Genomic DNA, 12,190 nt, shown 5'->3' on the forward strand with positions numbered 1-12,190 from the left:
CCCCAGCTCCGCCCTCTGATGGGGACGCTGCCGTCACACGCGCGGTCTGAGCGCATGGCGTGCGCTCATCACCCCAGCTCCGCCCTCTGACGGGGACGCTGCCGTCACCCCCGCGGTCTGAGCGCGTGGCCTTCACTCGCCACCCCAGCTCCGTCCTCTGATGGGGACGCTGCCGTCACCCCGCGGTCTGGCGCGTGGCGTGCGCTCATCACCCCAGCTCCGCCCTCTGACGGGGACGCTGCTGTCACCCCGCGCGGTCTGGCGCGTGGCGTGCGCTCATCACCCCAGCTCCGCCCTCTGACGGGGACGCTGCTGTCACCCCGCGCGGTCTGGCGCGTGGCGTGCGCTCCCCACCCCAGCTCCGCCCTCTGACGGGGACGCTGCCGTCACTCCGCGGTCCCATGCTTGCCGGGACACGGCTGGGAGTGGCCGGGGCGACCCGACCCGCGTGCTCTGTCCCCAAGCCCGACAGGGTCTGGGCCCTCGCGGGACACGGCTGGGAGTGGCCGGGGCGACCCGACCCGCGTACTCTGTCCCCAAGCCCGACAGGGTCTGGGCCCTCGCGGGACACGGCTGGGAGTGGCCGGGGCGACCCGACCCGCGTGCTCTGTCCCCAAGCCCGACAGGGTCTGGGCCCTCGTGGGACACGGCTGGGGGTGGCCGGGGCGACCTGACCCGCGTACTCTGTCCCCAAGCCCGACAGGGTCTGGGCCCTGGTGGGCCACCCCATGCCCCGACGGGAAGGCCCGGGCACCCAGGGCCACTGGGGCGCCGCTGCGCTGCCCCTCTGGCCCCACCGGCCGGCACGCCAGGCCCGCGGGTGGCCGAGGGCTGTGCGTCGGGCTGTCTGCCGCATGGCGGGACCTGGCGTGGAACAGGTGCACTCCAGCCCACCAGGAGACGCTCTGAGGAGTCACCGTCCTCCCTGTCCCGGGAAAACGAGCCCGACACACCGGGCGGCAGCTCGAGCACTGGGTGAAGTCGGCTCAGACACTTTCTGGGCTGGGATGGCGGAGACGGCAAGGCCCGTGACACGAACCAGCGCCCTTTCCTCCCTCTAGATTATGGCCGAGCGGAAGAACGCCAAAGCCCTGGCCTGCAGCTCCTTGCAGGAGAGGACCGGCGCGGCCCTGGACGTCCCGCTGCAAGGTAGTGCGGGCCCTCCCCGTCGCGCCTCAGTCCTTCCCAACAGCCAGGGGTCTCAGGTGGCCCCTGGTGTCTCGGGTCGCCTTACAAAGGTGTGCTCCACTCAGCCGATGGGTCTCGAGCTGCACTGCGGGCCCTGCAGCGGCGCAGGGTTGATTTTCTCTCGCCAGGGTTAGGCTCGAAGGGCCGGGAGGAGCTCCCTTGCTGCTGGATGGGATTGTAGAGTATTGGCTTTGGTGGTTTCACAGTTCACATGCAGCCCAGGGTAAGGACTGGCTAGGTTAAAAATATGTGGGCTGATTCTTTTTGGAGACTCTTTAGTTATTTTTCCTGAGTCTCTGATTGTACCCTTTGTGATTACATTGTCTCTGGGCATCAGCAGACCTAATAAACAATACATCAAAAGCTGCTCCTTAGCTGGGCGCGGTGCCTCACATCTATAATCCTAGCACTCTGGGAGGCCCAGGCGGGCGGAACGCTCCAGGTCAGGAGTTTGAAACCAGCCTGAGCAAGACCCCGTCTCTACTAAAAAAAATAGAAAGAAATTAATTGACCAACTAAAAATATATATAGACAAAATTAGCTGGGCGTGGTGGCGCATGCCTATAGTCCCAGCTACTCGGGAGGCTGAGGCAGGAGGATCACTTGAGCCCAGGAGTTGGAGGTTGCTGTGAGCGAGGCTGACGCCACGGCACTCACTCTAGCCTGGGCAACAGAGTGAGACTCTGTCTCAAAACAAAGAAAAACAAACTGCTCCTCAGCACACATAAAGAGACAGTGGCAGCTTTGGCAGGTAGCTATCACTTCCTGCCATGGGCTGACAGTGGGACGGGGTTTTGGCTGACAGTGCCCACTGCCTGCAGTGAGGGATGCTGTTCTCATGCGAGTCGCCACGGTGACACCCAGAAACAGGACACTGTGGCACAGGTGGGATGGGAGCGTTCCAGACGGGACAGAGTGACGGCTGTTTTACGTGTGTTGGAACCGCTGAGAAAGATGTGTTGCTCTTGTTCCCTGTAGTAGACTTTCCAACACCAAAGACGGAGCTGGTCCAGAAGTTCCACGTGCAGTACCTGGGCATGCTGCCTGTGGACAAGCCGGTCGGTACGTGGGACACTCCTGTCTGTCCGCTTTGCGCGTGTTTGGGAGCTCGTGGGAGGCGTCTGCCCTCTGACGGGGTGAGGGCTGCTGCTCTACTCTTGCCTTGTCTTGAGTCACGTCCTTGCTCTGTCACCAGCCAGAGGATGTGAAAGTCCCCTTCAAAGTGAGAGGACAGGCTGAGCCGCCTCGACACGTGATCCCCAGAACACAGGGCCCTAACAAGCAGGCTGTCTTTCTCATTCCTACAGTGCAGAGACGTCCACCCGGGGCGGGGCAGGGCTCTGCGTTCTCCAGCCCGGCCTCCCTCCCTGGGGCCAGGACACCGTTTCTCTCCTTGTCACCGGGTGGGCTGGGAGCAGGGGTGGAGGGACCTCAGGCTTTCCCTTCATGGGACCAGCCGTGGCACACACAGACTCCAGCGCACATCCCAGCAGCAGAAGGACATCGCTGGGCTGTGAAAGGAGGCTGGGCCCGGGAAGGGCCTCCTGCACAGCCGGCGGGAGGGTGAGACCGTGCAGCTGCCTCTCGAAACCACCGGCAGCTCTTCGGGAGGTGGAACTAGCCCCCTCTGAGCGGCAGTCCCACCTGCAGGCGCGTGCCTGAGAGAAATGAAAACATCTGTGCACACAGAACTCGTGCACAGATGTACACAGCAGCAGCCTTCGGGATAGTCCAAAAGTGGAAATAACCCAGTGCCCATCAGCTGACAGTTGGATAAATAAAGCGCAATGGTTCCATATAATGGAATTTTATTTGGCAATAAAAGGGAATAAAGTACTGGAACATGCTACAGCATAGATGAGCCTCGAAAACATTGTGCTAAGTGAAAGAAGTCAGTCCCAAGAGACCATAGACTATGAATCCATTCATACGAGGTGTCCAGAACAGGCACATCTCCAGAGACAGAAAGCAGGAAGTGGCCGCCTGGGGCTGGGGAGCTTGGGAGAAATGGAAGGCAACTCCCGCCAGGCACAGGGTTTCTTTGCAGGGTGATAAAAATGTCCCAAAATTGATTAAGGTGATGGTTGCACTCTGGGAATATACTGAAAACCACTGGGCTGTGCGGTTTACATGCTTGAATTATATGCAAATGGTATTCAAACGAGGCGTTAGCCCACCCCCAACCCCGGGAAACCGTGTGGGGCTCACGCCCTGCCATGGCTCCTCCCTGTCTCCCCGGAGCCGGGCAGGGCTGGGACAGGCAGGCAGAGGCCGGAGGGCACGGCCTGCTCCGACAGCAGGGCCCACACCGGCCCTGGAGGCTCTCGGGGACCTCTGTTTCTGTTGGAAAAGCTGGTGTTTCTTTTCTTTTGGACAAACATGAGAATGAAGTTTCTTGTCTCCTGGGGCTCCAAAAAAAAGGCCAGTCTGGGTGTAGCTGTGACGGGGTGACGGGGCCTGCACTTGAGGGAGATGGACGGTGTTAGGGTGTTTTCAGTCATGCTTTCGGTCCGCAGGAATGGACACCCTGAACAGCGCCATAGAAAGCCTCATGACGGCGTCCGACAGGGAGCACTGGCCGTCAGTGGACATGAACGTGGCGGACGCGACTGTGACCGTCATCGGCGAGAAGGTGAGAAGGGCCGAGGGCAGCGTCTGGGCCGCGGCGGATGCGCAGCCTGCTGTGCGCCGGGAACGCCGCCACGGCTGGCCCTGGCACCTGCCCTGCTGTGGTCGCAGCGGCCACTGCCCTGGCAGAAGGGCTGCCCTTGGGGTGTGGTCCGTGTGTGCGCCTGCTCTCCTGGACTGGGCGCCCACCTGGCGCTTCCGCGCTGCCTTCCTCGCGTGCCCAGAGACCGGGCCCTTTGCTGGAGCTGGCCGTGTGGGCCGGCGTGGCTCCCTAGGCGGTGGGTTTCCTGGCCGGCCCCTCTCCGGGCGCCAGCATCCTCCGGGCCGTGTGGTCCGGCACAGCCGGCGCTCAGGGCAAGTGCCGGGTCTGCCTGCCAGCAGCCGGGTGCGCGGAGTGAGAGGGACCTGCCAGGCTGAGACTCCAGGGCAGTGACAGCGCCCCCCCCCCCATATTTGGGCAAAGTTGCGCCTTTCCACAAAGCACAGGCCCTGTAAGAATCCAGTCTGGCCGCCTGTTTTTAGTCCCAGTTCCTAATGCCGCTGCTGCAAACGCGATTCCCTGGTTGTCTAAGGTCTGGAAACGCTGTGAGGGTTCTGGCAGGTGCTGACCGCCGTCTCTTGCAGAAAGAAGAGGAGGTCTTGGTGGAGTGCCGCGTGCGGTTCCTGTCCTTCATGGGTGTCGGGAAGGACGTGCACACGTTCGCCTTCATCATGGACACCGGGAGCCAGCGCTTCGAGTGCCACGTGTTCTGGTGCGAGCCCAACGCCGGCAACGTGTCCGAGGCGGTGCAGGCCGCCTGCATGGTGAGTGGCCCGGAGATCCGCCGCGCTCCCGCGTCTGCTCCTGGTTAGCGCTCTGCTCCTCCTTAGCGCGCAGCAGGGCGAGCCGCGCGCTCCCGCCTCTGCTCCTCCTTAGCGCGCAGCAGGGCGAGCCAAGTGCTCCCTCCTCTGCTCCTGGTTAGCGCACAGCAGGGCGAGCCGCGCGCTCCCTCCTCTGCTCCTGGTGGTTAGCGCACAGCAGGGCGAGCCGCGCGCTCCCGCCTCTGCTCCTGGTTAGCGCACAGCAGGGCGAGCCGCGCGCTCCCGCCTGTGCTCCTGGTTAGCGCACAGCAGGGCGAGCCGCGCGCTCCCGCCTGTGCTCCTGGTTAGCGCACAGCAGGGCGAGCCGCGCGCTCCCTCCTCTGCTCCTCCTTAGCGCGCAGCAGGGCGAGCCGCGGGCTCCCGCCTCTGCTCCTGGTTAGCGCACAGCAGGGCTCCCGCCCCTCTCTTCGTTGGCGCTCTGCTCCTCCTTAGCACGCAGCAGGCTAGCCAAGCGCTCCCGCCTCTGCTCCTCATTAGCGCGCCCTAGAGCGAGCCGCGCGCTCCCGCCTCTGCCCCTCCTTAGCATGCAGCAGGGCGAGCCAAGCGCTCCTGCTCCTGGTTGGCACTCTGCTCCTCCTTAGCGCTCCCGCCTGTGCTCCTGGTTAGCGCGCCGCAGGTCAGAGCAGAATCGCCCGTGTAGATGAAAATGTGGTTTGCAGAGCAGTGCTTTCCTCTGTACCCCTTGTTCCGTGGGCAGACTCAGCTGCGATGAGCAGATCCATCTCGCGTGGCCGGGCCCTGAGGGTGGCAGGCTGGACAGAGGCCCCAGTCACGGGGGAGGATGATCTTCAAAACCATGTCCCAAAATAATTTCAGTGCATGATGAACTCACTCATGCATGAGTTGGTGCTGTTTGGATTCAAGTTAGTGCTTTAAAAATGAAGAGAAATATATTGAAGTCTTTATTTCAAACAGTTGTTTTATTTATTTATTTTTTGAGGCTGAGTCTCACTCTGTTGCTGGGCTAGAGTGCCGTGGCGTCAGCCTAGCTCACAGCAACCTCAAATTCCTGGGCTCAAGCAATCCTCTTGCCTCAGCCTCCCCAGTAGCTGGGACTACAGGCATGCACCACCACGCCCGGCTCATTTTTTCTCTATATATTTTTAGTTGGCTGATTAATTTCTTTCTATTTTTAGTAGAGACAGGGTCTCGCTCTTGCTCAGGCTGGTCTCGAACTCCTGACCTTGAGCAATCTGCCCACCTCGGCCTCCCAGAGTGCTAGGAATACAGTCGTGAGCTATCACGCCCAGCCTCAAATAGTTGCTTTAAATGAATTGTTCTTATATACTTTTTATATCTATCAACTCAGTCCTTACAGCAACTATGTCAGGTTGTTGTTAGTTCTGTTTCACTTATGAGAACACAGAGACTCAGAGAATGGGCACAGCCCGGGTCCAGCCCCAGGTCCGCGGGTGACAGAGCCAGGACGCTGCCGCCACGGGTGTGATCTGAGACAAAGGAGCCGACCTCGTGGCCCACTCGGCCTGTGTCCTGTAGCACCTGCGGTGCCGGCACTGAAAGGCTCTAGCACAGACGATCCGCGTGAGTGGCGGCCCCAGGCCCTAGTGGCGGCAGAGCCCAGCAGCCCAGATGCGCGGGGAGACGCTAAACCACAGTTATCACAGGGCGTGGGAGGTGCCGTAAGTGAAAGTGAGAGACGGCGGGATTGAGAAGGATCCGGCAGGAAGGAGTGGAGGGTCTGAAAGTGCACAGCTCGCAAGGTGTGGCAGTGAGAAGGGCAACACTGGGGGGTTGGTTGGTTTCAGGACCAAGGAGACCTGCACATTGTTGTTGGTTTTATTAGAGACGGGGTCTCACTATGTTGCCCAGGCTGGACTCCAACTCCCGGGCTCAAGCGATCTTTGCAACCACACCAAGCTACTTTTTGTCTTTCTTTCTTTTTTTTTTTTTTTTGACCTGCACGTTTTGCAGCTGAGGGAACAAGCCCATGAGGTTGGTGCGGTGGGGCTGCTCAGGCGGCGCAGGGGGGAGGTCGAGGGGAGGCCACGCCGGCCCTTGGGTGGAGGTCAGAGAGCCCTTCCCCTGACACAGGCCGCAGGGTGGCGGAGCTCAGGGAAAGGAAGCTGGAGGGGTTCTGTCCCCACCCCTGCCACGCACAGTGCATTGCCAGGTAAAGGGGCGGGGGGCGGGGGGGGGGAGCAAAAGGCAAAGGTGAGGAACAGGAAAAGAGCCAGCTGACCTTTCCTCTTTGAATGGAGCAGGAAGGAGGAAGACAGGCAAGGGGAGACCCGGCCTGGACACCTGCTGTCTGGACCCGGCCCCCACAGTCCTCTGCTCCGAGTCTAACTTCCCCTCCGGTCTGGCGGGCCAGGCTGCTGACTTGGAGCACCGGCAGGAGGGCCAGGGCTGGGCCAGGGCTGGGCAGAGGGCAGCCCAGGTGAGCAGACTGGCCGGGTGTAGGGAGTCCAGATGGGAGGAAGGGGGTGAAGAAAATAGAAAATGGGAGATTTCAGTCAGGCAAAAGTGGATGACAACTCTTTAGGTATTTCATGAAATTGAAACGGATCATAACAGATGGTTTTAGTCATAAAACGAATGGCTTTTGGCCTTAATTATACATTTTAAATGACAATGAAAAATAATTAGCTTTATCACTTGGTTACAGTTTGTTCTCTGATTCTCAGACTCATTTTCCCTCTTGGAAAAAACTTTCACTCATTGCTTCTTGTTTTCATCGCATCAGTGCAGCCAGCTGAACCAGTGCAGATGAGCACCGATAAAATCAAGCAGCTTACTCCCACTCCCTCCAAATCCAGCTTTCTGACTCAGCGGCTTCTCGATTCAAATCTGCCTGGTTCTCCATCTGAAATGTCTGTGAATTTATACCATCCGAAACACCTGTGGCATTAACACATTCTTTTGAATCTACTTAACTTTTAGGTATATTTTACAGCTAATATAAACAGCTTTAATTTTAAAAAGATATATTATTTAAAAAGGTATATATTAGCTGGATCTTTTACGGCTGATATATACCTCTACCTGTGGTACAGGCCCAGCTGAAGCATTTTGGTGACATTTAGGACAGGACAGAGAGGGATCCTTTATGAAATTCCTCAGGTGCAGTTGTGAGTCACACTGGATCTACATCACCACTCTGTGAACTTCCAGGTCCAGTGGCCCGTGTCGCCAGCCCCGCCCATGTATGAGCCCATGCTTTAGACGTGTGTGGTTTCGGTTGTAACACAGACCTAGCAAGATGCCTTTCGCACAGGAGACATGTAATGTCGTCGTTTTCATATGACTGAGTTGAAAGGGACTACTTTTGTGGCCTACAGGGTATGATAGAAGTGATACATGCTTCCCCTAGATGTCTTGCTGTAGATATTTGATGCTTCTTAGGGAGATATCAGCCTGTTCCATTACTGGACTAAGGAACCTATTATTAACTAAGTTGATTTTTAAAAATCAGCCATGGTAGTACAGTCCTCCCTCGGTATGTACAGGGGATTGTTTTCAGGACCCCTTTGTATACCAAAATCCATGCACACTCAGGTCCTACAGTTGGCCCTGCATGTGAAAAGTTGGCTCTCCATATACTCAGATTTCGAATCCCATGAATACTGTATTTTCAATTTGAGTTTGGTTGGCAAATGTCTGCGTATACGCAGATGGACCCCGTGCAATTCAAAGCCGTGTTGTTCAAGGGTCAACTGTATTTTAAAGTGCTTGGATTGAATAAAAGCATTTTATAAATTTTAACTTTGTATCTAATTTTAAAGAATTACTTGTGTTTTCACTAATACAAAAGCAAATGAACAACGTTGTTATATTTCTGAAGGATAGAAAATTGTCCATGGTGCCAATACTAATGGATTTCTCTTTAATCCATTAGGACTTAGACTTATCTATAAAAATGTATCCTTTAATCTTAATGTATCCTCCTTTTTTACTGAAGCAGGAAATAGGGAAGGGAGCAAACATTTATGGACGCCTCTGCATTGCTGGGTCTATTTTAGGCATCTCACATTTTCCTTGCTTAATCGTAACACCCTCTGTAACAGTCTCCATTCTTCAGCCATTCTATAGTTGAAGTTCAAGCTCAGAGAGATTTAGTCACTTGCGCTGGGATTCAGAGTGGCAGAGCTTAGACTCAGTCTGCGCCCTTTCTACCACGCTGTCTCTCGGTGAAAAGACGTGCATCTCTGACGAGAAACCTACGCCCCCCCCCCCCCCCGTCCTCTTTGGTGTCACTGGCTCCTTACTGGTGCGTGAGGTGCACTAATTGTAGCTCTCAACACAGGGAACAAGCAGAGGGTGGAAATGGATGGCAGGAAAGGGTGGCAGATGTCAAAGCACCTTTGTCGGGCCTGATGATCCCTTGGGAGAATTTAAAACAATCACACTAAGAAAACAATTAACTCCTGGATTTATGTTCAGGAACTGGATTAACTTTGAGGAATCAACGTATTGGTGATGACTTAAAAGTCATGTTAAAGAAGAAGAAATAATACATTATTACTGACTTTAAGACGTTCTGCTTTATTTCAGTTACGGTACCAGAAGTGCTTGGTAGCCAGGCCTCCTTCGCAGAAAGTCCGGCCACCTCCACCACCAGCAGACTCAGTGACCAGAAGAGTCACAACCAATGTAAAGCGAGGGGTCTTATCCCTCATTGACACTTTGAAACAGAAACGCCCCCTCACAGAAGCACCGTAGCCGCACGTGGGGAAGGACTCTGGCAGTTACCTGGACACTCTAAGGCTACACTACAGAAAACGAGCTGGTGTCTGACCTTCCGTTGTTGCTGATGCTTTGTCTTCAGAGAAATTTATCCGTAACCAGACAGTGTTAGACAAGCATGTTCTCGTCTTGCCACCATCATGTGATACGAAAAGAAGCATGAGTAATTTTTTTTGCTGTAAGTTACACCATGAGCAGTGGAAGGTCTTTTTCTTGTAAATATTGCGAACATCACTTAACTTCACACACACAGGGAAGAATGTGGCCACATCCCTCCTAGGGAACTGCCACTGCATCCTGGGAGTGAGCGATGCCTGAGTTAGTGTCACTGTCGTCTTTACTGCATCTGTCACGGGCAACCTTTAGGTTCTACAGCACTTTGCCCTGTTTTCAACATTGGAATAGACACTGCGTAGCAGATACCATTGAACTGCTATTAAAATAGGATGGCGAGTTTTTGTTTCAGTTTTTCATAAAATTGAACATGTTGTCTGTTGGCATCAGTATAGAAACCAACTGGCAGCATTCCTTGACGAGCTCTCTGACACATGGAACCATTTCATGTCTACAGCTGTTTGTGGGATATTGGAAAAAAATGAAACTTTAAAATTGATGAAAACTAAATTTCAGGAATTAAAATTGAACAAAAACTAGCCTTTCTTTTTAGATGGTTTTCAGACTCATTATTTTAAAAAAGGAGATTAACAATATCATAATGCATTTTGGGTAGGACTTATTTCAAACTTCTGCCTTATATTGTACAGTACAGCTAGAGAATTATAGTTCACTATGGCCATTCTCTATATAAACATTAAAATGGAATATTACTCATAAACCTTTCATCCTTAGTTTGATAATTAGCCAATATGCAATTTGAAGTTAAGAAAATGTCATTTATATTTCTGTCATACACGATTATTTTAGATCTTTATCACCATGTTATTTTTATTAGTTTACATGCTAGAAAAAAACATTCTGCTAGAATCCTGCATCTAGCTCGATCTTACTCCAGTGCTTTTTGCCCAGAAAGCTGTCTGTCCAATCATGTATTGTCCATGGCAACAAATTGCATTAAGTTGAACCTGTCTTGAATTTATGTATTTAATGTTAGAATTTGTTGGACTTAACTATATAAATTTTAAAATTTATATCTTTTCCATTTTACTTTAAAGACTTAAAGATTTCATATCAGAGCAAAATATACATAGGGATAATGGACTATTGAACAAGTATCCCAAAAATAGCATTTTCCTGCATTTTATGTAAATGAAAAACTGTGAAGACATACAAATTTAGACTCTTGATGATGATGTTTTAAAAGGAAGTAAGGAGATTTAACTTAATATTAGTCTTTATTTTTAATGTCAAAATTAACATTTACAACATCCAATTATAAAAGCAACACTTTGTTTATACTCTGCTATGGACTTGTCAGAATGGTTTCCACGTTTTTATCACATTTGAGCCTTATCAGGTAGAGAAGGAACAAACACTTGGGAAATAAAAACAGAGAGTACCAAGAGGCTAACTCAGCCGGCCTAAGATCTCACCAAAGTTAACGGGAGAACCGGCCTAGGGCCATGTCTCCCAGCCCCCGGCTCTGATTCTGCCGATGATGCCGCACAGCTGTCAGGAAGAGCCTTTCCAGAATGACTCTGGGCATAGCAGAGAACAGCAGGCAGGGAAACACTGCCGGGCAGTCTTAGAATCCCCTAGATAAGTGGGGGAACTATGTCCAAATTACTTATGCAGTGGCATTAACAATTAAACCATTGCCCTCTCTCCGTCCAGGACTGTTTTCCTGCAGTGTGCCTCGATTGTATTGTAGAGGACAAGATTCTGCATTCAGTGGTAGATAGCCCGTTCAGTCTATGAGATTTTTCCAGAGATGACATTACCCAGAGATATTCGTAACTCGTGGTGCTTAGCACTGTAGACCATGACGGAAAGAGTGGGCGGCCTTCTACCTGCCATTCCGTCTCAGAGCTCAGGGGGGTGGGCTGAAATCATTTGCTGCTTTAGAAATGCATTATACGTTTTACCAGTTGATATACTATTCTATCTGAAGTAACCAAGTGCCCATCATAATAAATTGTGGCATTATGAAAATCCTTACTATGCCCTTTGAAAAGCTGTTCAAAATTCAGTTACGATGATTGTTCATTTGATCTCTACAGTTAAGCATCTTAGTGTGATAAACTTCAAAATTCTAAACAAGCAGTCCACTTTTATATTGGAAATCTCTACCAGAACCCACTGTTCATTTTTTAAGGCATATGTTTGTTTGTTTTCAGGATCAAGAATCCTGAGCTAGCTTTAAGTAGCAAACTGATTTATATATGCAATTATAGGATGCATTAAGATGAATGATAGCCTTTACATATTGAAAACTTTACTGCAGATACTTTGTTTTGAAAATGGCTTTGCATACTAAATGCAAACTGATTTTGTAAAGTTAATTATGTTAAACAGTATGTTCAGACACTTTCTGCCATGGCCAAAAAGTATGTATGAGAGTATGTGTGTATCTGTCTGTGAAACAATGCCCGTGTTTGACCTGCTATCTTGGCAGCACTTCAGTTATCTATGCATTCTTTATATGTGTGATTTGGTAAACAGGCAGCCATGTTCACAATGCCTTGTGTGTCTTATCATATTTTTAATTAGCCTTTGAAATACAGCTTAAAATATTTTTATTTTATTTATTCTATTTTTACTGAAATATACTGCATTATTGTGTTAATGTATTATCTTTACTGGATATCATCTCACAGTGTATCCAGGCCTAAGTAATCTCAGTGAACTATAT

The 12,190-nt window shown here is 52.0% G+C and overlaps 1 protein-coding gene across 3 annotated transcripts in view; it reads left to right on the plus strand.

The window, feature by feature from the left end:
- APBB2 (amyloid beta precursor protein binding family B member 2) overlaps positions 1 to 12,016 on the plus strand; it is a 233,284-nt gene extending 221,268 nt beyond the window's left edge. For all 3 annotated transcript variants that reach the window (XM_012766080.3, XM_012766083.3, XM_012766085.3), the window contains 5 exons: positions 1,062 to 1,149; positions 2,167 to 2,250; positions 3,705 to 3,820; positions 4,441 to 4,620; positions 9,190 to 12,016. In XM_012766080.3, coding sequence (XP_012621534.1) covers positions 1,062 to 1,149; positions 2,167 to 2,250; positions 3,705 to 3,820; positions 4,441 to 4,620; positions 9,190 to 9,357 — 636 coding nt within the window. In that variant the 3' untranslated portion in view covers positions 9,358 to 12,016. The remainder of the gene's footprint in view (positions 1 to 1,061; positions 1,150 to 2,166; positions 2,251 to 3,704; positions 3,821 to 4,440; positions 4,621 to 9,189) is intronic.
- The last annotated feature ends 174 nt before the right edge of the window (positions 12,017 to 12,190 follow it).

The sequence above is a fragment of the Microcebus murinus genome, chromosome 26 (assembly GCF_040939455.1).
Source record: "Microcebus murinus isolate Inina chromosome 26, M.murinus_Inina_mat1.0, whole genome shotgun sequence".
Taxonomy (NCBI): Eukaryota; Metazoa; Chordata; class Mammalia; order Primates; family Cheirogaleidae; genus Microcebus; species Microcebus murinus.